Source organism: Nicotiana tomentosiformis, chromosome 1 (genome assembly GCF_000390325.3).
Source record: "Nicotiana tomentosiformis chromosome 1, ASM39032v3, whole genome shotgun sequence".
Taxonomy (NCBI): Eukaryota; Viridiplantae; Streptophyta; class Magnoliopsida; order Solanales; family Solanaceae; genus Nicotiana; species Nicotiana tomentosiformis.
In genome coordinates, this window is record NC_090812.1 from 77,432,074 (window position 1) to 77,459,559 (window position 27,486).

The window sequence follows — 27,486 nt, forward strand, 5'->3', positions numbered from 1 at the left end:
TTTATTTTATAACACGAATGAATCTTTTAGATATAATTTATCTTATTTCTAGAAAATTAATTCTAATTAATAAGGAATATACTCATGAGTGGCGAAGCCAAAATATTTTTCTAGGGCGTTCGAATTTGAAAAAAATAAAAAAAAATTAAATATATTTTATATACTATTAAAATTTAATATTTAACTTATATACACAATATAAGATAAATATTGCACTACATTCTACTTGTACTACTATAAATGCACGAACTCAACCAATTTTTTTCACACAACCAGTAAGAAGAGAAGAAGATAAGAAAATATGAAGAACAACATTTCTTCAAAATTCATGTTTCTTCTCCTTTTACTTGCAGTTGAAAAAATCCATGGAAGCTACCACGACTACACAGACGCATTAACAAAATCCATTCTCTTTTTCGAAGGCCAACGTTCTGGTTATTTACCACAAGACCAGAGAATGAACTGGCGAGGACATTCCGGTTTAGGCGACGGGTGGACAGTGAATACAGATTTGACCGGCGGTTACTACGACGCCGGCGATAATGTGAAGTTTAATTTTCCGATGGCATTTACCACTACATTGTTGGCTTGGAGTGTGATTGAGTTTGGGGAGTATATGCAACCCTCTGAGTTAAGGAATGCATTAGTCGCTATCCGTTGGTCCACTGATTATCTTCTCAAGACTGTCTCTCAACCCAATCGTATTTTTGTCCAGGTTTGCTAATTATAACCTTTTTTGCCTTTTGATGGGACTAAACGAAACGAACACCATTCATTTTATCAGAATTCGGACCTTTTTTTTTGTTCTCAATTTGTACAGGACTTGTATGTCGTGCATGTAAAAATATTAATCCACTCATTTCATTTTATACGACGGTACTTGATTAATGAACACGGAAAAAGTAAAAAAGATCTTTAAAATTTGAAATTAAGAGCAAAATATGATATTTAAAGTTAAATTATTTTTAGATATATAAAGCTATGATTATTTTAGAACAGAAGGCGAACCTTGGCGTAACTAATAAAATTGTTGTCAGGTGACCAAAAAGTTATGGTTCGAGGCATGAAAATAAACTCTTTCAGAAATGCAAGGTAAGATTGCGTACAATAAACCCTTGTGGTACGATCCTTTTCCGAACCTCACGCATAACAGGAGCTTAATGCCTCTTTTATTATTTTTAAAACAGACAAAAAAAATCCACGTAAATTGAATCAGTTTGAAAGTGATATTGAGTTGGAAAGCTTTTATTTTCTCTTTTACTATCAATGGTGTATGTGCCAACTCGCTTTATCTCTATTAATTCTATAAGTGGTAGCTATCTTTCATCGGGGCACAAAGATAGGATATCTACCCATCAGTCAAAGACTTAGGCAGATACCTTTTTGTTGGGATTTTACTTATTTAATTAACCGCTAAATCACACTCGAACTTTGATTTTCACTCATTTTATTAGTATTTTAATTTCAATGATTAGGTAGGAAAAACTTGGTTTACTTAAAGAATCAGTTGAATAAATAAAGGATTCTTCAGTGGCAGGTTTTATGGTTCTTCTGATATGAGACATGTGAACCTATGAGTTAATAATAGCAGTAGTAGTACTGTGGGATAGATGATGGAGTTGGTTGAAATTGATTCTTAGAGTGGATATGTTTTGTCTCTTTTTTCTCAACTCTTTTCTTTTGGGGCATACGGCGCTTTCTTTTGGTTTCACCAAAATTTTAGTACCAGTGCAGCTCAACTTCCTATACCATCTTGCTTTTTCTTGATTCATCAAAATGGAGTTAAATAAATACTCTTTGTTTTAGGTATAATAAAATAAAAATTAAGCGATCATCTGCTCTCTCCTGTCCACAATTAAAAAAAAAAGATTTTTTTTGTGGTCTAAAATAAGTGATTTTTTCAGATTTTAAGAATGAATTAATTTTTTTTTCTATATTGCCCTTGGAATAAATAATGTTGGAGTATGTGTTAGGAGTGTTTATGTGAAGAGATAGTAAAAGTTAATATGATCAATTTCATTGTTAATTAATGTTAAAATATGAATTTCTTAATCTGTACGAAAACATTCAAAAAAATATTTATTGTGGACCGAATGAAGTATTAAATAATCGAACTTTTGTCCTTTTGAGATTTGCATAGGCAAGAAAACCTAATTTTCTCCAAAATTCAGAAAAGATTGGTGCACGGGCATGGTTGGTGGGATCTTGATTAGATTTATTACCCCATGTTAGTTCCCACTAAAAAGAATTAGTAGCTTCTTAATATGTCTTTATTTCTTGTCATAAACGAATTTATGTCGTTGTTTCTTGTCTCAAACGAATTTAATTATACAAATTACCTATCTTTTTGCGGGTTATTCTTCAAGTAGTCAGTGACGGAGCCAGAATTTTCATTAAGTGGAGTCAAAATATAAAAAAATAACACTTTTAACTATAAAAAATGCATGTGGCTCCGCTACTGCCAGTAGTCGCTTTTAACACTTTTAACTATAAATAACACTTTTTTATATTATATATAAAATAAATATTAAAAAATACATGTGGCTCCGCTACGGCCAGTAATCACTTTTAACTAACATGGTTATGTCAATTTTTTCTTTTTACCGTCAGAGATAAAAATTACAATAGTAACTCAAATTCACCTTATGTGTTGGTAGTATTTTGTAAAGGTAAATTCTATTTCGACAATCACGTGAATTTCATACGTTTGTTTGTTTTAGGTATTACCGCCCAACTAAAAACAATTGTTACCTATAGGCTATAGAGTAGGTCACGTTGCATATCGCGCGCTTTTGTGCTAAGTTTTTTTTGTCCTTTATTGTGTCCGCTAAGTACTCCCTCTTATACTCCCAGTCCGTTTCAATTTGTACGAATCTATTTCTTTTTTAGTGTATATCAAAAAGAATAATCTTTTTTCATATTTAAAAACGATTTACCTTTATGTAATGATTTATAGCCACATAAAATATATGTGCTTTATTTTTTATACCACAAATTTGAAAGCCTTCTCTTTTTTAATACACAGTCAAATAAGTTCACATAGTGTAACTTAAAACGGATAGAGTATCATTCTTTAAAGAATTTAACTTATATAAATTTCAATATAAAAAATTAACGTTATAGCAAGTGTCAGATTGTGATTCCCACTATTTATAAAAGATTATTAATAGTTTTTTAAAGTAGTTTGATATAGTGTAATATTTTCTATACTATTAGTGTATCTCGAACAGCTAATGCCTCATGTGACACTTTATTTCCTTTGGATAGAAAAGGTAAGAGAATTAAATGGGACATTACTAGCAATAACTTTTGGTAGCTGACTTATTTACTTCTTTTGGTATTTTGATGCTATAGGTGGGAGATCCAGTCCTAGACCATAACTGCTGGGAAAGGCCAGAAGATATGGATACGGCTAGGACAGTATATACAGTGGATGCTCCGAATCCGGCATCCGACGTGGCCGGAGAGACTGCAGCTGCGTTCGCAGCTGCATCCATTGCTTTCCGGTCATCGGATCCCGGATATTCCGACACACTTTTGAGAACATCCACTAGGGTGTTTGATTTTGCAGATAGGAACCGTGGAGCTTACAGTGACAATGTCAATATTAGAGATGGAGTTTGTCCGTATTATTGTGATTTTGATGGATATCAGGCAAGCATTCTTCTGTTGCTAACTAATTAACTCATTTATTGTAGATCATTTGACAAATAACTAATCCAGGCATAATTAAGATATGGCCTATGGGTATGTGAAAATAATTATACAATCATATCATTTATTAATATAATTATAGGTAAATATTTATGATAACCATAATTGGTAACTTAATAAAATGCTATCAAACCTTATATCATGATTAAACATCTTTTAACTTAGAGAGTATAAATGATACAATCACAATCTTTTCATAGTTAAAAATATTTTTACAATGTATATTTAATAAAAATAAATTGTTATTCTCAAAATAGTCCCTAGACTCCTATTTGTGAGAATTCACTAGATTGTTGTTGTTATATTCTCAAAATAGTAATGATGTCGCACAAGGCAGTATAGTAATCTGTGATCTAGTACGGGCACTTTTAACACTATTGAAAGTTTTCGAATAAGTACCTATTATAACATGTTAAACTGCATTGATCGTTGAAAGTGAAAAATAAGGTAAATAACATATTAAACATGTCAAATAACATTGAATATATATAAATTTATTTATATTGTCGGTAATTATGAGCCTTTGTGTAATAGGATGAGTTGTTGTGGGGAGCAGCGTGGCTTAGGAGGGCTACACAGAGTGACACTTACATGAATTACATACAAGAGAATCGCCAAACACTTGGGGCCGATGACAACATCAATGAATTTGGATGGGACAATAAGCACGCTGGTCTTAATGTTCTTGTTTCTAAGGTCAGTTTCATTATTCATTCTTCTACCTACTTTTAGTAATTATTTGGTAAAGTTTTGGAGCGGAGTAACATTGTCTAGTACTATTACTTTGAGAATAAAGATAAGCCGCAGAGATTAATAATGCAGGAAGTCTTAGAAGGGAGCGTGTATTCGCTTCAATCTTACAAAGCATCAGCAGATAGTTTCATGTGCACATTGATCCCAGAATCATCATCTTCACATATAGAATACTCTCCCGGTGGCCTAATTTACAAACCAGGAGGAAGCAATTTACAACATGCTACAACCATCACATTTTTACTCCTCATCTACGCAAATTACTTAGAAAAATCATCACAAGTCTTGAATTGTGGCACTATTAGTGTCAATCCATCGATGCTTCGAAAAATTGGTAAGAGACAAGTTGATTACATTTTGGGAGATAATCCTAAAGGAATGTCTTACATGGTTGGTTATAGTAATTACTATCCTTCAAAAATTCATCACCGTGGCTCGTCCCTTCCATCGATTAAAGATCATCCTCAGTTCATCGCGTGCAGAGAGGGTTCGATTTATTTTAACTCATCGCAGCCAAATCCTAATGTTTTAGTTGGTGCAATTGTTGGTGGACCTGGAGAAGATGATGTTTATGATGATAGTAGGGTTGATTTTCGCAAGTCCGAGCCAACTACTTATATTAATGCACCATTTGTAGGTGCACTTGCTTATTTTGCTGCTAATCCTAACATTAGTTAAGAGTGGCCAGAGCAAATGGTTCTGCTGATGATTTGTATATATTGTCTCTCGTCTTGCATATGCTAAGAAGGAAGAGGCTCTTTGGTTTCAATTCATATGAGAATATATATAGTCACAATAGCTTATTGTGGCATTTATAGTGAGTGAGCATTATTAAGTGGTTCAAATTTAATATGTAAAGATGTTACATGTTGCTTTAAAATTTTAGAAAAGAATGAAGTACTAAATCTTAAAAATGATTGTGCCTCTCCTTGGATGAAGGACCATTCGTAACTCGTGATTTTTGTTGTTATTTTAAATTGGACAAAGATCACTGTGGTCAAAACTATTTATATTCGATAGCCGTAAAAATATATAATATATATATATTTTTTGTGTATAATATATATATATTTTTTGTGTATATATATATATATATATATATATATATATATATATATATATATACAAAAAATATATATTTTTCGACTATTATCTTGAGAGCGATTATAGAATATCATTTTCTTTTTTAAAATTTAAGGCTTTTGCAAATGAAGTAGTTGGATCCTCTCAACATGAAATTTTCTTTCTATTTTTCCATATGTAAAAGTTTAGTTAACCGCTTAACCATTCTTGTTTTTAATGGTTTTTGTGCCACTTGATGATATATTTTTTGTCGCATTAATAGAATTATAAAAACCGAAAACTCAAAAAACAGCATTTTTTGAAAACAATTCTCCTGAAGTTCCATTGCAACACTCGTAAAAAAAATTGTTTTCTAGTCCATACACCATTGAAATCTTTTAAACTGGTACATCCAAATTCACTTCGAAAGAAGAATAAGAAACACAACTATTTTGTGTCAATTTGTAATTTCGTTTTGAATTTGGTAAAAGGAAATTGAAGAGATAAAAGAAACAAGGCAGAGGAATCACATACTATATTAAAGAGTAATTTTCAGAAACCACTCTTGTTTAGTGGTTATTAACTTCCTATATCTATCATATACATAATCACTTCCTATAACTATTATTCAGTTGTTACAGTAGTGTATTCGTTATATTCGCATTGTTGTATTCATGAATACAACAGCAAAAAGCGCCTATAAATCAGGGCAGTCCAGCTATACGTGCATGTATTCACATGTATTTGGGCTGCTGTATTCATGAATACAATAGTAAAAAGCGCCTAAAATAAAGGCAGTTCAGTTGTACGCGCATGTATTCGCGCCATGTATTCATGAATACAGACAATCACCTTTAAAATAGGTAATTCGGTTGTCTAAGAGAGAGGAAAAACATAAATAGTGTATTTCATGCCTTATTTCATGCCTCAATGGTAGTATATACCATAAATACTTATTTTGCTATAAAATATAAAAGGTAGCTATAAAAAATAATATTTTAAAATAATTTTGGTTTATAATAAATAGGGTGTATAACTTTGCTATAGGAGGTAAAATTTTCTATATTTAACGGTAGGGAATGAGTTGGTAGAGACGAGAAGCAGGTGTGCATCCATTTATTATCTTGAAGAATTAACCCAAATAGCCGCTCATCCAACCATTAAACTAAAAATTGTTGGTGGATGTATAATTTTTGCAGAATTTATGTATTATATGTGTATAATTATATATAATCAATGTATAATCTATATGTATGGCTAGAAAAAGTAACAATAATGACCGGCTATTTGTGTAAAGATCCCTTATATCTTTGGTATCAAAAATTTATCCACATTTTGTCTTTATAAATCACATTAACTACTAATCTTTAGAAGTGACAAATTGAGGTAATATATATACCTCATTCATTTTATTCTATATGAAATTCTTATCGTTTTAGTCAATTTAAAAAAGAATGATATATTTGGAAATTCTTTTACTTTGAACTTTTTAACTTACCATTAATGAAGATCACAAGTTGTAAGTTACTTTTGATAAGTAGCAATAATATTATTTTTATTTCTTAAATTCTATGTTTAGTTACACAAGGATATAAAATGTATAGATCGTATTTAAAGGGTACAAGACTACGTAAGAAATATGATTGCTATTCTAATAACAGATCCGTTGTAGTCTAGGTGGTTAGGATACTCGGCTCTCATCCGAGAGACCCGGGTTCAAGTCCCGGCAACGGAATTTAACTTGTTTTAAACTTTCCATTTATTTTTAATTTTGATTGTCACACCAGAATACACTCAATCCCTTAATTCGAAACTTCAGAAAGCCCAAAATTCTTTGTTCTTTGCGTCTTTTCCCCGAGAAGTAGCCGAGGGTGAAGCTTCATTCTTCTCAGAATCTCCTGCCTATTTCGTATTCCGGTGAAACCATAGATTCTATAACAGAAGAGGCAAATAAGCAGACGTATAGGTATTCTTTTTGAATTTCTTTTGTTACTTCTTTTTTCTTTAAGCTCGCTGGTTATTTTAGAGAAATCTGGCACATAAGTAGACGTTGTGGATTTAGGGTTTTTTAAGTGTGCTCCTCGTGATTTCTTGAAGTGATAAATTAACATATCTGGCTTCGTATGGGTAGCTTACTATTTCGATAATTCATTTATTTTCTTATTCTTTTCATTGGGGGGAGATAGTAAAGTTCAAGTTTTGAAGTCGCATTTTCCAGATATTGTTTCAAATTTCTTTCAACCCATTTCGCAAATTGCGGGCTGCGGCTATATAAAGTTAGGTGATTTACTAGATATAATTCATCTTGATTTTGGTCTATATTTTCTTCCTTTGAAAACATTGATGTGGTGGCGTGAAACTTGATTTAATTATCTAATAGTATTATAACCAATGATTTATGAGGAACTGTTGAACTCAATCACTGAGATTCTTAAATTTTGTTAGAAGAGTAATACATGATTGAAGTGACAAAACTTAAGTATTGCTGAATGTCTTTGACTTGGCAAAATGTGATTGTAAACTACTGACTGTCTCGTGGGTACATGACAATTGATGACTTTGACAAAGAGGAATATGGATTTAATTTGGGTTCTTTAGCATTTTGCTGGTACTTCGTATTTCCTTCTCTACTTGTTCATTCCAGAATTAAGATGAAAGAAAATTGTAAAGTTTGGACTTAAAGTCAATTATTTTCACCTTTTTGCTGTGTGAGAGAGGCTTGGGGTAGGTAGAAGTGGAAAGGAAGGCCAGGTAAGGATTCAAGTTAGGAGCTTTAGGAATGAGCTAGTACTGAATTCTCGTCGATGTGGAAACTGAATGGAGAAAAGGTTATACCTTTGGGTATTACTCATCATAGAATTGCATCCTTGAGGAATAATCGCATATCATTAGTTTCTATATGTGAAGGGACTCTTTGGTTACTCTGCTTATTATCTCTGAATTTCCAAAGATATATCATAGTCAAAACTTAGGTTTTGGCGTATAAGGTGTTTTACTACTGATGTTCTAGTATATGCAAATTCAATGGTTGCTTTCTATCATTTACTGACGATGTTATGTTGGTTCTGTCTGCTGTACCTGCAGTGTGGTTCTGCCTTGGGATTCTGTCAACTACGCTGAGACTTTACATGATGAGTGACTCTTTTATTCGAGTGAAATCTTCTTTTCCCTTCTGGTTGAGTAGGGATTAAATCATTAAATCCAATTCCTCCATCCCTCTATGCTTCTGTATCTTTAATCCTTACATGGCTCTTCGTAGTGACACTTAGCCTTTAAACTGAATCCATCGTTTAGTTAAGCAATAAGTACTGCTACAACAACTGAAGATATTCATCTGTCTCTATCTGGCTGGTATTATAACTTTTTAGGTTTTATCCTGAAGAATTTCCCTTGTTGTGAATTGTTGATGCAAGTAACCCACTTTTTTTGTTGTCATCTTGTTATTGATACCTCAGTTTCAAGACATTTGAGATCGTTTCTTTGTGGTTTTCTTTTAGTTGCTAGTGCTTGGACTTGGAGTCATAAACCGCAAGTGTATAGAGGTCCTGAGATAGAACCCCAATTACCGCCACAAAGAAAGGGACTTCTTAAAAGCTAGTCTACTCTATATTTGCTTACTTAATTCAGTCAGACATACTGTATTCTGTCAGAAAAAGTGAGTTAATTTGGAAATGTTCTGAGTCGATTGGTATTTTTTTGATGAAGGTAGATGGTTTCTTGGATCCTAGTATTATAAAATGTTCGTTGATAGTTCATGAAGGCTTTACCTATGTACTTTCTGTTGCAGGACGGTTGCTAAGGAATATGGCTGAACTTCTCTCCATGGCCATGGCTGATGATGATGACATGAAAGATGTCAGTGTTTCTCCACTTGATCTAAATTCTATAGGTGGCAACGAGAGTGAAGATGTGCTTTCACCTGAGGATGTAGCATGGGCTGACTCATGCCTCATTAAAGATCTTGCTATATCAGACCATGGCATGGATTCTTCGAAACATGCGTCACCGGACGCTTTTCCTTCCCAAAAAATCTTTTCTGCAGTCTTGAGGGATGACTCTCCTCAAGAATCTCGCATTTTCCCCACCGTCGAAGAGACAGGAATTTCAGGGATGATAGATGACACCATTGATGATGTTTCTCCAACCAATGAACAAGAAGGGAACACAACTCGTCATCGGATTAACAACAAAGATACAGATAGTTCTTGGTCCAGAATTAACTCAGAAAATGATTTTCCTCCCACCTATAATGAGGATCTGAGATTAGTTGAAGACTCCCATTCTGAAGTAGATTCAGAGTTTTCAACATTTGTTGAGGAAAATTTGGCTGACATATTTAAGGTCTGGGAACTTGACATTCCAGATGAGGAAGATGAACTTGTTAAACAGTTCAACAAAGCGCTTGCAGGAAGCTCCTCAGACTCCACCCATTCAGAAGCCGAAAGTCTTGGAGTACTGCTGGACGATAAGTTACTTGATGATCTCATTTCTGGCCTCGATGACCTGTCGTTGAGTCCAATAAGTGACTAAGTTATGTTGCAAATCCAAATTCTGGTTGAGAGCATCCGTTTGCAGCTTACTGTTTCTGATTTTTCCCTGTTCTGTGTTTTAGTTACTACCCCTGTTCAGCTTGATAATTAAGTAGCAACTAGTGTAAGAAAACAGGCTTTGTCCTTAAAGTTTCCCTGTATATAGGTATAGATAGATAATTTCCTTCCTTTGGGCTGGAGTCTATCAGGTGATGCAAGAGATTGGGTTTTAGCTTTGGTGCGTGAAATTTTTCTGAGTTTTTCTTTCAGCCGTCAAAAATTTGAGACAAACAATTAATAGTGGGAATTAGTTCTTAGTAGTTGCTAGTCACAGATCTAAATTTGCTGAGACCTAATGATCCAGTCTCTTTAGACGAATTCAGTGGGTTAATTCGTCTTTAAAAGATGGATAGTTTTTTCATTTACCAATTTAGCTCACTGGATTGACGGAGACAGGTTTTAAACAGTAGCCTTAGAAAAGTTCATTTGCGCAGATGCTTATGTTGAAATTTTTGAATTTAAATTTATTCGATATCTACTCTGGTGGGAGGTAGTAAGTGTCCGGTCGAATAGGTATGAAATAATTAAGGTGGTGCACGCAAATTACTCCGGAAATTGTTGAATTTAAAGTTATTCGACACCTACTGAGATAGTAGGTATTTGACCATGAAATAATTAAGGTGCTGTTATTGAAAAAAAAATTCTGAATATTTGAAAGTCATTGTCAAACCCAATCCTAGAACTGAACCATGACCACTGATCACCTCGGGAGCAGCAAGCAAAACAGGGAAATGCTACCAAGCCACTCAACTACTCAAGGGTAGGATTACTAATCAGAGCCTCACGTTTGGCTTCCATTGCTTTGAGCAAAAACCAACTTATTTGTAATATTGTGTAATTTGATTGTGATGCCTGCTTCAACCATCAAATAATTCCAAAAATCCAAGTAAGAAAAAATCAAGGTTTTTAAACTCCACAGACCATAATTCACTATTTATGAATAGTTTTTACGAGGTGGGAATCATTCCTTCTATTTCAACCACTTGTACTATGTGCCAAGTAGACAAATTAACCAATATTACATGGCAAGCTGACATTGGTTGGAGCATAACAACCTCAAATGAGACATCTTTAGTATCAGATTAGCACAGTTATAAATTATGGCACGCTGTTTGAGAAATTTGTGTGGCAAAGAGTAAGAGTGAGAAGAGAGTGTGCTGAGATAAGGAGATTATAGTAGAGAGAAGAAAAAAAGGTTAGAAAAAATGGCCTTAGCATCTCTACTAAAGTCATCCCCAACAGTTATTGACAAGTCTGAGTTTGTAAAAGGGCAAAGCCTTCGTCAAACTTCTGTCTCAGTTGTTCGCTGCCACCCCACAAATGCTTCTTCTCTCACTGTCCGCGCTGCTTCCCCATATGCTGATGAGCTTGTTAAGACCGCTGTAAGTTTTAGCTTAGCGATTTTAAGTTCTATGCAATGTCAGTGTAAAGATTTTTTTTGCTATTGGCTTAAATGGACCTAAAATATTTGTAATTTTCTATATATCTAGCCTGATTTGCTACCCTGAAAAATAGAGTAATAGTTTGTTATAACCGATTAAATTGAAAGATTTCTTTTGAATTGTTCATTTTAGATGTTCATATTAAATTAGTGGTATCTTGCTCAAACAATGAATAGAGTTGAGCTTATAGTTAAAGTTGCTGATAGAAAACCGAAATAACTAGATACAGAAAGCATGAAAAGGCTAAATTAAATTTTAGGATGACTGGCCCCTCTAATCCAGCTAATATAATGTCTTCCCGAGGAGCTAGAGGAAATGCGTCTCAGGTACTTCAATTAGCTATTCCGTGGAGAAAATGGGGGAATGCACATTTGCTTGAAATAGTTTCCAAATAATTGTACGCCTTTGATTGTATACAAATTCTTTACACTTTCACTCTATAAACTTGAACTCTTAGGTTTGAGTTTGTGTTCTGTGGACCGACAATGTAAAAACTTGTTACTGATAGTTAAGTTGACCTAGAGTAATATAACTAGGTTTAGTTAAACTAATCCTTTTCAATATGTATGTGATAACCTTGAAATGTAGTTATTTCAAAGAATTCAGAATTTTGAATCCGTTAAGTTTCATGTTTAATTCGGCTTGAATTTAAATTAGCAAATCATAAATGGAATAAGGGCTTTAACAATGAAGTGTTTGTTGCTTGTAGAAAACTGTTGCATCACCAGGACGCGGAATTTTGGCTATGGATGAGTCCAATGCCACCTGCGGAAAGCGTTTGGCTTCCATTGGTTTGGAAAACACTGAGGCTAACCGCCAAGCTTACCGTACCCTGCTTGTAACAGCTCCAGGACTCGGACAGTACATCTCTGGTGCTATTCTTTTCGAGGAGACTCTCTACCAGTCAACCGTTGATGGCCGCAAAATAGTTGATGTTCTTGTTGAACAAAACATTGTTCCTGGTATCAAAGTTGACAAGGTATATTAACCTACACCCTCAACTTTAACGTCAATAAAATATATAGTGAACTTTTAGTAACTTCTATTTTTAATTTTATGTGTAAAATATTGGTCTCAGATGAGCTTAAACAGAACGACATTATACGTGAGGATCTATATAGCCGACCCCAACTTGCTTGAAATTCTTGTAGTAACAAGAAAGAGGAAAGGCAGGGTTATGTATGGGTAGCAAGAGTTTATTATAGGGCGTTCAAACTTTTAAGTTTGACTCTTAAATAAACTTTAACTTGTTCAACTTAGAGTTGTTTATATGGCGAAACTAGCTCAGACAAGAGTTAATCAGCCTATGGACTGAGTATTAAATGAGAGGATTTCAAGTTTAATGATTAATTGGACTGAAATGAGATTTCTATCAAAATCCCCTAATCATTTTGTCTGTTAACAGGGTTTGGTTCCCCTTGCTGGTTCAAATGATGAGTCATGGTGTCAAGGTCTTGATGGCCTTGCCTCCCGCACTGCTGCATACTACCAACAGGGTGCACGTTTCGCCAAATGGTATATTCAAGAATGCCTCATAATTTTCAAAAATATTGACTTTGTTAGGTCTAAAGATGATATTTGCTAAAATTATGGTAACTTATGCAGGCGTACCGTGGTGAGCATTCCCAACGGACCATCTGCATTAGCTGTGAAGGAAGCAGCATGGGGTTTGGCTCGCTACGCTGCAATTTCTCAGGACAGTGGTTTGGTCCCAATTGTGGAGCCAGAGATTTTGTTAGACGGTGAACATGGAATCGACAGGACTTTTGAGGTAGCCCAAAAGGTTTGGGCTGAGGTCTTCTTCTATTTGGCTGAGAACAATGTCATGTTCGAGGGTATCCTCTTAAAGCCGAGCATGGTCACTCCTGGTGCTGAATGCAAAGACAGGGCCACTCCTCAGCAAGTCGCGGACTATACTCTAAGTCTCCTTCAAAGGAGGATTCCCCCAGCTGTCCCTGGAATCATGGTAAGTCTCCTCTATTTCTATGAATTTAGCTAGTTTTTGACTGAGCACGAAATTTAACAAACAAAGAGAGATTGTGAGTACATTGCCCAAGTAGCCTTAAAACGTGTGCTCTTAAACATTTTATGACATTTCTATGACTATATGAGCATTGAGAAGTTATTAAAGACTTATTATTTTCGAAAGAGATTAAAAAGGAAAGTACCGTATAAGATGGAACTGAGTCAACATATAGAATATGAATCATTAGTATCTGACTTCCCGTGATATATATAGATGAATAAGCGAATAAACACTCAACGAGACTAACATAAACATTGGCACTAGGTATGAAATTACTATTTAACTGGTGCTAATTGACTCGATATTGTTGCAGTTCTTGTCTGGTGGGCAATCAGAAGTTGAGGCTACATTGAACTTGAATGCCATGAACCAAGCTCCAAACCCATGGCACGTATCGTTCTCATACGCGAGGGCTCTTCAGAACACTTGCTTGAAAACATGGGGAGGACAACCCGAGAACGTTAAGGCTGCTCAGGATGCTTTACTTACCAGGGCCAAAGCCAACTCTCTTGCTCAGCTCGGAAAATACACCGGCGAGGGTGAATCAGATGAAGCTAAACAAGGAATGTTTGTAAAAGGCTATGTCTACTAAGTTACTGCACTGAAGTTTTTAAGAACAGAAGAAAAAAGGATGATGAGCTGAATGATTATATTGAAGCAGAGAAATTATGAATTCTCTCATATAAGTTATGCAATTAATAGTAAAGCCATAGAGAAGAGTATTTTTGTTTTTGATTACCTGTACTTTTTTAATTAACCACTTTAATAAACTTTATTGCTGATTGAGACTACTTAGTGTTGCTTAATGAAATATAAACCTGGAATTGTTTTGTGCTATATTTTATCTTGAAATAGCTTCTTTCTTCATTGTGGATACTATTAAAGTGGTAAAAATACTTGATGCCATCGTGCACGTTTATACAGATTAAATTGTAAGTAACCAATACATGAGATGTTAAACCAAGTGGAGAAGTATTACAGTTTGTCGCTATTTGGTTTTTGGAGATTTTTATGGGAAAATGATACTCTTAAAATAAAAATAAAGAATTAACCCAAATAGCCGTTCATCCAATTACTTAAACTAAAAATAGCTGGTGGAGATATAATATATGCATAATTTATGTATTATATGTGTATAATTGTGTATAATCAATATATAATCTATGTATATGACTAGAAAAAGTAAACAATGAATATGGTCGGATATTTATGTAAAAATCTCTAAAATAATATCCAAAAAATGTGTGTGTATATATATATATATATATATATATATATACAAAAAATATATGAATTTTATACATTTTTGCGACTACCAAGTATAAATAATTTTGGCCACGGGCTAAAAGTTATCTTTGCCTTATTTATATATATATATATATATATATATATATATATATATATAATAAAGATAGGCATAGTAAATCTGATGTGGCATCTTCCAGAAATGAGGATTGCTATTTATCTTTTTTCCTGTATTTTTGCTTTTATCCCTAATTTTTTCTATTTATTTATGTTCAGTGATAAGGTAAACAAAACTTAATGTTCTTCCAAAAAGATTGAAACTGTAGCAATTTGAACGGATGCCTCCCTAGATAAAGAAAAGTTTACAACAGTGAATATAATGGTGCCAATTAGTATGCCTCTCTTCCTCCTTAAAACTAATCTTTCACCCATTTTCATCTGGTTCATAATTACCTGAAACTTGGGTTCTCTGTAGCTTTTCCAAATGGAGAAGCTATGTACAGAGTTTCTCTTTCAATCTTCTATCAAATTGAATATCGCATGTGGTGCATCTGTATCTTTTTTATCCCTATAAGAAAATATATATTTTGATTCTTGGAGATGAGATCCCCTTTTATACTTTATTTTTATCGGTCTAAGAGAGTTGTGTGGACGCCTGTAATTATTTATTTAATTTGCTGATATATATTTTTGTTCTTGTATATGAGATTGCTGGTTTGAGTGATCATAATCTATGGGTTGTAGGGACAACTGGAGGTGCCTGTTTGTATAGATAATAATAAGTGTCAATATGGTATAGCAAAACCATTGTTCTACTGCCTTAAGGTTAGAAGATGTGTTACCTATATATGTAAACATATGCTTCTTCCTAATGCATGGCCAATATTTATTTTTATGTTTTTCAGTCTTTTACTTCTTGGTTTTATTGTTCTACTGGGTTGATTAAAAAATATGCTTAATTCCACAAATAACAGTGTTGCAGGAAGAAGCTCAACGATAAAGGCATTTACATGCTGAGATCCATTGTTTCAGAGATTATTAAGGTAAAAAATTACTTACAGAAAATTTATCATTATTTTCGATTATGATTTTAATATATTTTAGTATTTTCACCTTATTTTTATTGGCCTTCCAGAATCGAAGAGAAGATTAAGGAATATAAACGAAAAAAAATAAAACAGTGGAAAAATGAAAAAGAATATGAAAAGAAGATTGTAACTTGCATTGATATTTGTTTCTTTTTTCCTCTTTCTATTTTGGTTTATGTACTTTTCATTTCATGTTTTATTATATTTGAGAGAAAATTTTAGAAAAACAAAAGTTTTACTATTTAATGGAAGAAAGAAAATCAAAATCTAATAAAAATATTTATATGTGTGATTTCATCAATTTATCAAATTAGTTTTTGTATGTATATGCTATGTACGTGACAGAAAAAACTTCTCAATCTCAACAAAGTATACAATTTTATTTAAAATAAATTACTAACATCATTTATAAAAAAATCAATAGTTCTTTTATAACGGTAGGTCTATTTTTTTAGTGCTTCAAAATACTCCTAATGAGTCAAAAAAGGAAGAAAAAAAAAAAACTCATAATGAAGATTCTGGAATTAACACACAAGAAAGTAGGAGTACAATATTTTTATATTTAATTTTCGTCGAACTCAAAAGTTTCACATATATATGCTTGGGAAAAGAAAGGCGTTTCCATATATGTTTAGGAAAAGGAAAAAAAGGTTTCCATATATTTTGGTTAAAAAGGAAGTTACCATAGCTATTTCTTCGGGTGGAAGTAAATTAATTTGACAACCAATGAAACCCTTACTTGTTCCCCAATTAATATTTTTCTAAACGGAGACCTGCAGATATCTATAAATTCATAGGAATATACTCCGTAACTCAGAACCCTCGCTCATACACTACGTACGTTCTTTTCATATTCTTCTTCTTCTGCTTCATTGTTATTGTTTATAGAAAAAAATCCAAGAATGGAGCAGTTGCAAGAGGGTTTTCGTTTTCGTCCTACAGATTCAGAACGACTTATGTTTTTGTTGAGATTCATTGCTAAACAAGAGATGAATGATTCTGGATTTATCACAACAAACATCGACGTCTATGGCAGAGAAGAACCCTGGGAAATTTACAATCACGGCGTATCCTGTGGTAATGAAGATAATGCGGACTACAGCAGTAACTATCGCTATTTCATTACAAAGCTGAAGAAGAAAAACAAGGCGAGGCATAATCTAGAGGTTGGAAATAAAGGGAGTTGGAAACAACAAGATAAGGGTAAATCAGTTCACTACAAAAATACGGGAAATTCATCTTCTGTGGTTATTGGATGCAAAAAGAGCTTGTGTTACGTGAATAAAGATCAGTGCTATAATCAGAACGATGGACATTGGCTAATGAAGGAGTACGAGCTTTCTAATGTTATTCTTCAGAAATTCGACGAAGATTGTAGAGATTATGTTCTTTGTGCCATCAAAAGGAAGTCATGTTCTACTGATTATATTGAGCGGCCATTGGCAAGGGTGCAGTATCAAGTGAATGATTTGGGGAACTATATGCAGAGCAATTCAGGGCATTATGTGGAATCTGAAACGGACATGACGACACAGAACGAGGTGCCCGAATTAGAAGTTCTTGATTATCAATTAGAAGTTCTTGGGATGAAAAGGACTTAGCTGATTTAAATTGGATGTTATATGATATGCCTGTGGTCGATCAGACGGTGAATATTGTCGAGCAGCAGAGGAACCAGAGGTCAGTTATTAATAAGAGTGATGAATTCTATGAGATGTTGGCACAAAACGAAGCTTTTGAGTTCTATTGATTAACTGTATAGTCATATTCTTGGTAGATGATAGAGATTTGATTAACAATGGCATATGTCCCACTTTGTAGAATGGAATTTAAGATAGTAGTACATCTTTATATCTTTGTAATCAAATGGCATTTAACCTTCCTGATTATTGTCATTCTTTTTATATAGAGAAATATTAAGGAAGAATAAGAAAGATTGTTTCCTTTCTGAGTTGGTGAGTCATATTGATTCTTGGGTGGTTCAATTACTCCCCAATAGTTTGTGTCAACCTTGAATGATTATGAAGTCTAATAACAGAATTGCTACAGAGACAAATACAAACCAGATGAGACTAAAAAGTTCATTCATGACTACAAACTGCAATAAAATGAATGACACCACTACATAAGTGTCCCAGTTCATCTTGAATCTGTAAAGATTGTTTTTCCCATTACTCAGTACAAGAAAATACAGAGGTAAATGTGGTGATTGCAGCCTTATCCTCTCCTCAAAGAAAGATGGCAGAACTTCTTTCTGATCTTCTTCTTGAAATATAGGCATGGAAGTGGTTGAATAATGAACTTCAGAGTGCTCTTTCACTCCAAGAGAAAACTCAACTTGGTCCTGACTAGTTCAAACGCTTCGCCTTGCTTAAAGCTCTGACATTATACAGAACTCAGCTAGGGCCGGCAACTCCAATTCATAATTCAAGTTTGAATTTTGGAAGGGCAGCAGCAATCTCACATCTGCACTTAAGAGAAATAAGAAACATTGAAAGTTTATGCTACACTTTGATATAATTTCACAGATATAGTCAAAGCAAAAAACACTTCCAGATCATCAACAGTAGTGCGGCAAAATTGATCATAAACTTGGTACGAATATCTAGCAATTCTATTATAAAGCTAGATATCTTACTGAAATGTTACAATTTGAAGTAGATATTCAATATCCAGCTGAAAATGTAGAGTGCAACCCAGTTCACTTTTTATGGGCTTTTCAGCGTTTCTAGGTTTTAGGTCTATTACAGGCTACATGGTGAAAGACCAGGGTCCACGAGAAGAACAAAAGAAGGGTTAAGAGATAATTCAATGGAGAACGGCATAAGTAGTATTACGATATAAAGGTAACCACCAAACAGACTGTAAATGCGAGTGGTCTGAGCAAAGGCCCTGTCCTTCAAAGCTCCAGCTGAGGGAAAGCAAAAGTCTATATTCAAGTTCCGGCCCCAGTTTACACTAATGAGTTCAGTAGCAAAGTAAACATTTATTTGCATCATTAAAGAAATAAAGGGTACAAAACGGAAAAAAGAAATAAGCTTAGATGTCTCAAGCAGGTCAATGGAGGGATCGTGCAGGACATTTTGATAGAACCGGCAATGTCAGATCCATGAAAGGCAAGGGCATCGAATTTCTAATCATATTCCAATATTCCCCTTGAAGAGCATAATAACTTATACAATTTAACAGCAGAAATTCAGGGTAGCTAACTAGCCAAATATTTTTCATGAACCAGGCTTCACAAATAGAAGAGCTGGAAAATGCAAGAATCTCATAGGATCATAAGGCCACGTACAGAATAGCATTTAAAGCATTGTCTTAGTTACATGATTCGGGGGGAAAAAAAAGGAACAAAAATGCATTAATTAGTGTCTAAGAAGGGGGGGAGGAAGGAGAAGAGGGTGTTCCCATGTAGTTTCTTGGGTCTGTTAACGGATACTAAACGTTGAAGATTTTGCATAAGATGATACTAGGTTTTAGAAATGGGAATTTGCATCCTACACTTGAAAATATTTGCCCCAATCCTATTAACAAAGGGAGGGTATTTCAATTAAAAAATAGCAGCGGGAGAGGGATATAAGTGGATAATGGAGGGTGACGCTGAAATGTTGGTACTCTCCGTAGCGAGTGTGTTTAAGGGCAAACTATTTTCACCGACTGACAGAGTAATGCTTTTTCAACCCCTACTTATTGCCATACCTGCAGTAGTTATAAAGGAGTAAATGAAACTATATCACAGAACTGAACAATCTTCATTTTTCCTTGATGAGTCAGAACTGATTCTTTTTTTAAAAAGTTAAACTAATAATAAATGACAAACATTCCCAATAATTGGCTAGTTTTATCTGAAGTCTTCCAATACATCCTCTGCTAGTTGAACACTTAATCGAAGTAAAAGGTTATCTAATCAACAAGAATAAAACCCCCCTTATTTCCCCACTAAGAAATCACCATAGGTAAAGGTGCTTCATTCAAGTCTAAAGAACCATAAGAGTCATGAGATAATGAAGCATAACTAGATGAAGCCCTCTACTATACTACAGATTGCAAAAGAAAGAACAATGGAGCTCCAACCACACCAAAGGCATTATGTGATCATTTTCAAGGGAAGGTGCCAATCGAATCGTACAACTATTTTTTCAACAACTCATATTAGGAACCAAAGGCAAATCAAACATCCTATTTGGTAGAGTTATAGTGTATACAATTCTGGGGGCATGGATAGTAGTAGAAGCACGAAATTATTTTATTTTGATGGTTAAATATTAACATTCTTAAGGTGAATAGAAATTTATAGGCAGATTACCCTTTATTTTTAGATAACAATCTGACAGAAGAGGACAATCTAAATATTTTACGGAATAATACAATTTTAAGAAAGTTAATATTAGAAGTTTCAGAAAATTAAAAGTCAAAGAAATACATAGTATTTCATACGTGATAATTTTTTCTCTGGGAAAATTGTTGGGATGGTTTGGTTTTCAATATTAAATAATAAGAAACAATTTTGAAGCCGAACCAGAAGATGGGGTCAATGAAAGAGAGAACCGTGCGTTTCCAGGTGCCCGGGCACTTTCATGCAACCATGGAAAGAATTTCTATATCTTATTTAATGCTTAGGTTTTCAGTTGTGCACCATCTTCAAAGAAAGAACTGAATAAGGAACTGATTTTGTACGTTATTACTTCTATTTCTTAATGAGTTATCCAGAATGAACTTATAAGAATTGAGTTATGCAGTAAGGCGCTTAGTAGAATGATTTCTTTAGGCATAACTCAATTCTTATAAGGCCCCCTACGAAAAACAAAACGAGAAATGTGTTCCTTGTGCATGGACGACAACTTTTTTATGTTTGTTCTGTTCCTTTATTGGTTGATAAAACCAAAATAGTGTTGTTTTCAATCTAATTTGAAACTACCCATATACACTTTATGACTCTATGTATGTACTGTAAATTCACTACCACGAAATCCACCAAAAACTGAAATGATTGGGAAGGCAATTCTCCCTCTTCCATCCCTGCTCTCTTTGTTAAACTTGTAATGCTATCCTCATCTCGTAAATTCCTAGTACCAGTGAGGCACTCAAGAAAATCGCAGTGAAAATACATCTCAACTAAAAGGTGCAATTGCTCTCCGGTATCTTTCTTAAACCGACCACCTTGAAGTGCACCTTAACGTTTTTAAACACTTCTTCAGAATTTTTAAATAAGTATGGCATATTGCTTATGTATGTGCACATTGTAATTCATAAGGTAAAATTCAAAATACTACAAGACTTTGACAAAGTTGAGAGAAGAAAGACATTCCAAACTCAAATCCATTAAGTAGATTATATACCTTGATCACTTCTCTGGCTCTCGTTTGAAGGGTCCATCAGGAACCAGGCCGACTGACTCATGATTGCTGCCACTAAGCATGTCCATTCCGTGTTCCTGCATTTAATTTAATACTTACTTGGTACCGACGGCTGAGCAAAGAGAGTGAAATAGTACATTCAATTTGAGAAGATTACCTGATTATTTGACGATTGACCATGCATCCTTTGAGGTCTGGAGTTAAGGTCAATCAACTCATTCTCCATTTTCACACTACTATTCACATTATTTTCTAGCGCTGCCTTAGCAGTGTCCCTATTTGGTTGGTGGTTGTCCATCATAGGGAGCTTAAAGGGCTGTGCGGGCTCCCTCCTTACATCACCTTGTTCAGTAGATGGCAATCCTAGTTCATTTGAAGGGCCCAATTTATCCCCTGGAAACTACAGAATGACATAAAAAGACGGAATGAGTATAGACTTTTTCCCTAAAAACTACAGGAACCTGAACCAGGGTTTGTCTTAGCAAGAATTTACAAACCTCAATTCTCTGCCTTATAAGGAGATATCTTCCATGGGTTCTTTTACCTCCAACATGGACAATCATATCACATTGCAAACAAAGGGAACTTCCATCGATCTCACAATAAAAGAAAGCTACATAAAAGTATCCAGCAAAGAAGCACATACTTCATATAATTTTGCCATCTTGACCAGCAGAAACAGGAAAAGGAAATGAGAAAGAAATGAGTCTACATACCAGGTGCATTTTCACATATGTCGCAACGTTGGATTTTACTGGGGTCAGCAAGCCCAACTCTTACATGTCGACTTGCAAGCTTGTTGCACATATGGACCTTATCAGATAGAAGAAAATTTCTTTCAGTAGAATAAAGATGGATTGCTACTTTTGAGTTAAAAAATGAAAACAAACAGATATTAACTAGATGTGCCAGTTATATTTTACCAAATTAGTTCCTTAAAAGTGATAGTTCTTCAATCCTTATTAAGGTCACATAACATCCTACAACTTATCTCATTTTGTGTTTCCAAACACTAGAAGCGTCTTGGCACCCAAAGAATCAGTACAAGGGCAGTAAATAGGTGAGATGAGGTGTGAATAAGCGAGTGCTAAATATGAAGAAGTTTCCAAATCACGCATTGGAAAATACACCTCTAACTACAGAAAAGTGTTATGAAGAGAATCATTCCAAAGAAAGACTGATAGCCAATTAGCACCCAAGGTTATGGCCTAGCAGTCAATGAAGTTACGTCGAATCACACCAGAGCAGAGGAAGAGCCAGCATTTCAACCTTATGAGATCTAGATTTTAGAACGACGACTTCAAGTGTTAATAACTGGGTTATAAATTTAATATTTGTAAGTATTTAATGAATCTTTTGACGCAAATACATTGTTTGAGCATAAGCTATTAGGTTTGCCCGAACTCGTAGCCGGGGCTACTAGCTCCGCGCCTGCACCCGAAACAAAAAGAAACTTGGGTAATTTCTTCCCTAACTGCCTAAGCCTTGGGAGGGAGAGTATCTGGTACTTATGCTGGTGGTAAATAGTAGGTACTTGTTGGAACAGTCAAGGTGCACCCAAGATGCAGACACCACTGTTAATCTGTTATCAAACGAAGAAAAAAAAAAGGCATCTAGTCTATTCAGGTTGATCAAGGGGTGGATGTTGAATTCCAAAAGATGCAGTTACGAATAAAGGGATTGCATTGAATTGTATACTCCAGAAGAGCAGGCATATTAACCCAGTGGAATATGTAAACAATCCTAGATCCATCTCTGCTGAAAACTAACAGAATAGGAGGCTCAAAGTATATAACTTCATCTATGTAAGTTAGATAGTGTATATTATTTCATAAAGTAGAAACCTTGAGTTACAATATGGATCAATAATGAATCAACCAATTCAGGATTATTAAAAAAAGGCCATGTCTAAGCATCAACTAGAAAAAGAAATCGACATATATAAGGGTTACAAATGGCAGATAAACTGATAAATACTGAAAATGGAATTCGATAAATACCTTTTCGTCACAAGCACGACAAAGAGCAGCCTCATCAGCAGCACAAAATAGTATAGCAGCAGCACTTTCACAAACATCACAAAGGGTTCTCATATTTGTTTATATCTATTTTTTTCACTCTTCAAGTCATTTTCCAATATCCACTGACCCAGAAAACCATAGAATTAATCAAACAGAAAGATGTATGAAACAAAGTCAAAATCTAACTGTGCCTGTAGTGTACCACACAAAGTTAAAGTTTTCTCTTGAGAAGATGAAGGAGACAAAAAGAGAAAGAAGAGGGGGAAAGGAACTGGTGGTTGAGTAGTGTTAGGAAAAGAGGAAGAGTGCTAAAGGGAAGGAGGAAAGAGAGAAGAAATGAAGAAACCAAAAAAGGAAATGAGAAAAATAAAGCGAGGAGAGACAACACACAACCAAAAGGTGGCTATTTTTTTTTTTAGCCTTCCAACTTCTAAGGTTGGTCATTTTCTTTTCTTAATAGCCCTTTCTATCAGTTACGATATTGGTCATTTTCTTGTCCAAATAGCCCTTTGCAAAAATATTATACTTAAATAGTCGGCAATGTTACATGGTTTGGTGTGGTTGCTGTTGCTTTTGCAGGCAGATGGTCATTTCATCCATATGTTGTTGGTTGAACTGCATTCATTTTTAGTATGTTACATAGTTTTGTCGTAAAGATAAAATAGCTCATTTTTTTGGTTGAGGCGCACACAAAATATCCGAACATCACTATTAAAAAAATATTCATTTTGTTGCTCATTACGTGGGATTATGATTGTAAGCAAGTGTGCTATTTCTATGTTGAGGAACCTTTGTATAAGTATACTTTTTCAGAAAATGTAGCAGCATGTGTGTGTATATATTGAAGATAGTTGCCACTATGCCTAATTGCCACTGCCATCTATTTCCTTTTGTCATGCCCTATGGGATATGAAGCCTAAAACAAGTTTTATGTACATGATTTAAAAAACAAGAGGGGTTGCTCAAATGGTCCCACCTAAGATTGTGTGTATGAGTCATCAAATGAGCAATAGCTCCAACAAAAGAAGATCAAAAGGGAATAAAATAAATAATTTCAAAGTCTTAGAATTAAATCGTCAATAACACAAATAGTTATCCTACACATCACCTAACTTATTCCATTGTTCGAAAGACCAACAAAACAAAATTATACGAGATAAAGAAATATATAGTATACATAAAATTTTAATTTATATACACGAATAGTATAAATATTCTACATAGATAGTATATTTTAATTTAAAAAATTACCTATTAAAAATATATTGAAGGTTTCAATTCACAAAGAGTATTTTACTTCTTATTTCTCAGTCCTAATTTGCCGACTCACCATCCCTTAAAATGAGCCCAAAAAAAAAGGTAAAAATGAAACAAAACAATTTTATTTTTTTTGGCGGGGAGGGGGGTTGAAAAGTTGGCATACAAAAGCAGATTATATTATCCGTGTGGAGGTGGTCCACAACCAATCCAGTAGAGGAGCCATGGCCCATCGCCATTGGACACGTGAGAATCCAGAAGCCGTGGCGAGCGTGGCTTGTTCTGGATTTTGTTGTTGGGCCCACAGACCAAATACAGATGTCAAAATCACAAAAGTAGATCAAATGAACCATTCTTAGCCACATGCTTCTAAAGTCTTGAAAGCTACCTCTCCCTCATTTTCACCCACTGATTCCCTCCCTCCCTGTCCCACATTTTAGAAAAACTTTATTATGTGTATAAGGCTTTATTTTGGGTGAAATTTAAAAATAGTCAGATTTACAGGTAGTAATTAAAAAATAGTTACAGCTTCAAAATTAATTAAATTTTAGCCACTTTTTATGTAAAAATAAATTTGAACGAAAATACTGTTCAAAATGCGAAAAATATTCCAACATAACATACTAGAGTTCGAATTTTTTACGTATGAACTTCCAGCATAATATACTGGAATTCCAGCATAATATGCTGGAATTCCATACACAGGTGCTCCAATCTCCAGTATATTATGTTGGAACTTTCCGTATGCTAGACTTCCAGCATAATATGCTGGAAGTTCATACACAGGTGCATCAATCTACAGTATATTGTGCTGGAACTTTTCGTGTTGTAGCAAAATAGTGGCTATTTTTCAATGACTTTGCAAACACTGGCGATTTTTCAATTACCAGTCTGAAACTGGCTAACCCGTGCTATTTTCACCTTTATTTTATCTCACAACAAAGTGGATCTAATTTTTGCATTTTTTTAAACATCTCCCAAATTAGGAGGATCTATAGTGTTTCCACACTTTTCCTCCAGCGTGACTCGAACCCAGGACCTAACGGTCGTAGGTGGAGGTCCACTTTCTTATAAGACAAAACATAGACTCACACAATTAGTGTCAGTTATACTAGTTGTGTGAGGCACAAAATAAAATAAAAAATATTTTAATTCCTATACCTTTATTTTTACTTTTTTTTTTTTGCATAATGGTGTTCGGCTTAGTTTAACACACCTCGATAAATTTTTTCAGATACAATATTTTTTCCGATACCTATATTACCTCCTCTGTTTAATATATCTATTTTTTAAAATATTAATTTGACTCATCTTTAAAATTAAATTGAATTAGATTAATTAAATATTTTAAAATTAAATTCAAATAACGTAATATTATACGAGAAATATTATAAATGACAATTCTTCTCATGTTAATATGATTAAAATATATTTTAAAATATTAATTAAAATATATATAGTCTAAATCTCAAGAAGCAAAAAACATCATATAAATTAGAACAAATGAAGTGCCTTTCACTACTACAGACGTTGGAAAATTCTATTTATGGAGGCTTAGACATATAATAATAAAATAGTATTTAAAAAAAAATTCTATTAAAATTTAAACTTTTGATCTCTCATACGGGCGGAGGGAGAATATGTCATCAACTGATAATTTAATTTTACATTTAAAACTTTGGTCATTATGACTACCTAAGTCTAAGAGAGACGATTTACTAAAGTCTTATAGACAAGTAGGATTTGAAATTACCAACTTCATTGTACTTGCGTTTGAAAAGATTTTTTTTTTTGAAAAAACAAAGTGTAATCACTTTACTAAAAATGTTTATAATTCAAATTGAGACAATTGAACAACACATGAAAGATTTGTCTGTCCGATAAAATTTGTGAATAATTTGACAAGATAGGTGGTTAGTCGAAAAAACTTGTTAATAATTGAACACACATGAAAGACTTGCTCGTCTAAATAATTCATGAATAATTTGACAAGATAGACAGAATAAAGATAATACCAAGTTATGGTTGCTGGGCAAACTTATGAACAATTGAATAACGCAGACAAAATTAGTTCATCTGGCTAAACTTGTGAACAGTTGAACATGTACTCTTCCAAGTGTAATTCCAAGACTATTTTTGCAAAACTTCCTTACATGGGAAGAAAATAAGAGGAATTTTCATAAACCACTATAATTTAGAACCTAATAACTATAATATGCCTAATTATTATTCGTTAGCTACAGTCAATTGTTACTAACTTGTATCACTTGTATTCAAACGCGCAACGAATACAGCTTATGTCAATTATTCGTTCGCGCAATGAATACAATATGTATCAACTGTATTCGTTCACGCAATTATATTCGTTTGTGCAACGAACACAATATGTATCAACTCTAACAAAGGCGAAATACAATGGTGTATACAAAGGATACAACTTGTATCAACTGTATTTGTTCGCGCAACAAATGCAAATAAGGCGAAATATAAAAATACAGAAAAATAAAATGTTCTTGTTGAGATCCGAACTCAAGACCTTCACTAGCTAAGCATGCGCTCTAACCAACTGAGGTATGAGAGCTTGTTGCTCTCTCATTTCAGTTTAAAATAATTAATCTCTTATTTTATGAATTTGCTATAAAATTTAAATATAGCTATGAATGGTAAAATTGCTGAAAGTATAACTACAAATAATAAATACAGTATAAATGTTTAATATGTTGCGTAATTTTCCCGGAAAATAAAGAGGGGCCTTAAATCATCCTATTTGTGCAAGTCTTGTATTCTTAGCTGTTCGGGCCCATTATTAACATTGGATACATGGAGCCAGCAGGCCTTCTCAACCTTACGTTCTTAGATAATGATAAATTTTCGATAAATGAGTTTGAAGTCCACTCAAACCAGAAGAGTTGATCAACTAATGGAATTTCTG

At 34.0% G+C, this 27,486-nt stretch overlaps 5 protein-coding genes and 1 non-coding gene across 11 annotated transcripts; 5 read left to right on the top strand and 1 right to left on the bottom strand.

The window, feature by feature from the left end:
- Positions 1–234: 234 nt before the first annotated feature.
- On the top strand, positions 235–5,317 carry LOC104121116 (endoglucanase 24-like). Its single transcript, XM_009633010.4, has 4 exons — positions 235–715; positions 3,355–3,654; positions 4,249–4,410; positions 4,537–5,317. The coding sequence occupies exons 1-4, from the start codon at positions 302–304 to the stop codon at positions 5,143–5,145; spliced, it is 1,485 nt and encodes a 494-aa protein (XP_009631305.1). The 5' UTR covers positions 235–301; the 3' UTR covers positions 5,146–5,317.
- Positions 5,318–7,191: 1,874 nt separating this feature from the next.
- TRNAE-CUC (transfer RNA glutamic acid (anticodon CUC)) lies at positions 7,192–7,264 on the top strand. Its single transcript has one exon. It is a non-coding gene; the product is annotated as a tRNA-Glu (tRNA).
- On the top strand, positions 7,226–10,290 carry LOC104121118 (uncharacterized). Of its 5 annotated transcripts, XM_070185851.1 has the most exons (4): positions 7,226–7,495; positions 8,614–8,880; positions 9,027–9,234; positions 9,317–10,290. In XM_070185851.1, the coding sequence occupies exon 4, from the start codon at positions 9,334–9,336 to the stop codon at positions 10,057–10,059; it is 726 nt and encodes a 241-aa protein (XP_070041952.1). In that variant the 5' UTR covers positions 7,226–7,495; positions 8,614–8,880; positions 9,027–9,234; positions 9,317–9,333; the 3' UTR covers positions 10,060–10,290. The 5 variants fall into 5 exon arrangements, with proteins under 5 accessions (XP_070041952.1, XP_070041954.1, XP_033508688.1 ...); XM_070185853.1 differs by lacking the exons at positions 8,614–8,880; positions 9,027–9,234 and adding an exon at positions 7,712–7,810; XM_033652797.2 differs by lacking the exons at positions 8,614–8,880; positions 9,027–9,234 and adding an exon at positions 7,716–7,810.
- A 938-nt stretch (positions 10,291–11,228) lies between these two features.
- LOC104121119 (fructose-bisphosphate aldolase 1, chloroplastic-like) lies at positions 11,229–14,423 on the top strand. Its single transcript, XM_009633016.4, has 5 exons — positions 11,229–11,500; positions 12,270–12,539; positions 12,966–13,075; positions 13,166–13,526; positions 13,900–14,423. Exons 1-5 carry the CDS (start codon positions 11,324–11,326, stop codon positions 14,176–14,178), a joined length of 1,197 nt encoding a protein of 398 aa, XP_009631311.1. The 5' UTR covers positions 11,229–11,323; the 3' UTR covers positions 14,179–14,423.
- Positions 14,424–15,111: 688 nt separating this feature from the next.
- Positions 15,112–17,870, top strand: LOC104121120 (NAC domain-containing protein 78-like). 2 transcript variants are annotated; one of them, XM_033652795.2, is made up of 3 exons: positions 15,112–15,223; positions 15,806–15,874; positions 16,808–17,870. In XM_033652795.2, the coding sequence occupies exon 3, from the start codon at positions 16,822–16,824 to the stop codon at positions 17,518–17,520; it is 699 nt and encodes a 232-aa protein (XP_033508686.1). In that variant the 5' UTR covers positions 15,112–15,223; positions 15,806–15,874; positions 16,808–16,821; the 3' UTR covers positions 17,521–17,870. The 2 variants fall into 2 exon arrangements, with proteins under 2 accessions (XP_033508686.1, XP_009631313.1); XM_009633018.4 differs by having other exon boundaries at positions 15,122–15,656.
- Positions 17,871–17,986: 116 nt separating this feature from the next.
- On the bottom strand, positions 17,987–23,796 carry LOC104121121 (B-box zinc finger protein 19-like). The gene is made up of 6 exons (XM_009633021.4): positions 23,277–23,796; positions 21,993–22,089; positions 21,774–21,889; positions 21,434–21,676; positions 21,259–21,353; positions 17,987–18,385 (listed from the first exon to the last, which is right to left on the bottom strand). Exons 1-5 carry the CDS (start codon positions 23,367–23,369, stop codon positions 21,264–21,266), a joined length of 639 nt encoding a protein of 212 aa, XP_009631316.1. The 5' UTR covers positions 23,370–23,796; the 3' UTR covers positions 17,987–18,385; positions 21,259–21,263.
- Positions 23,797–27,486: the final 3,690 nt, after the last annotated feature.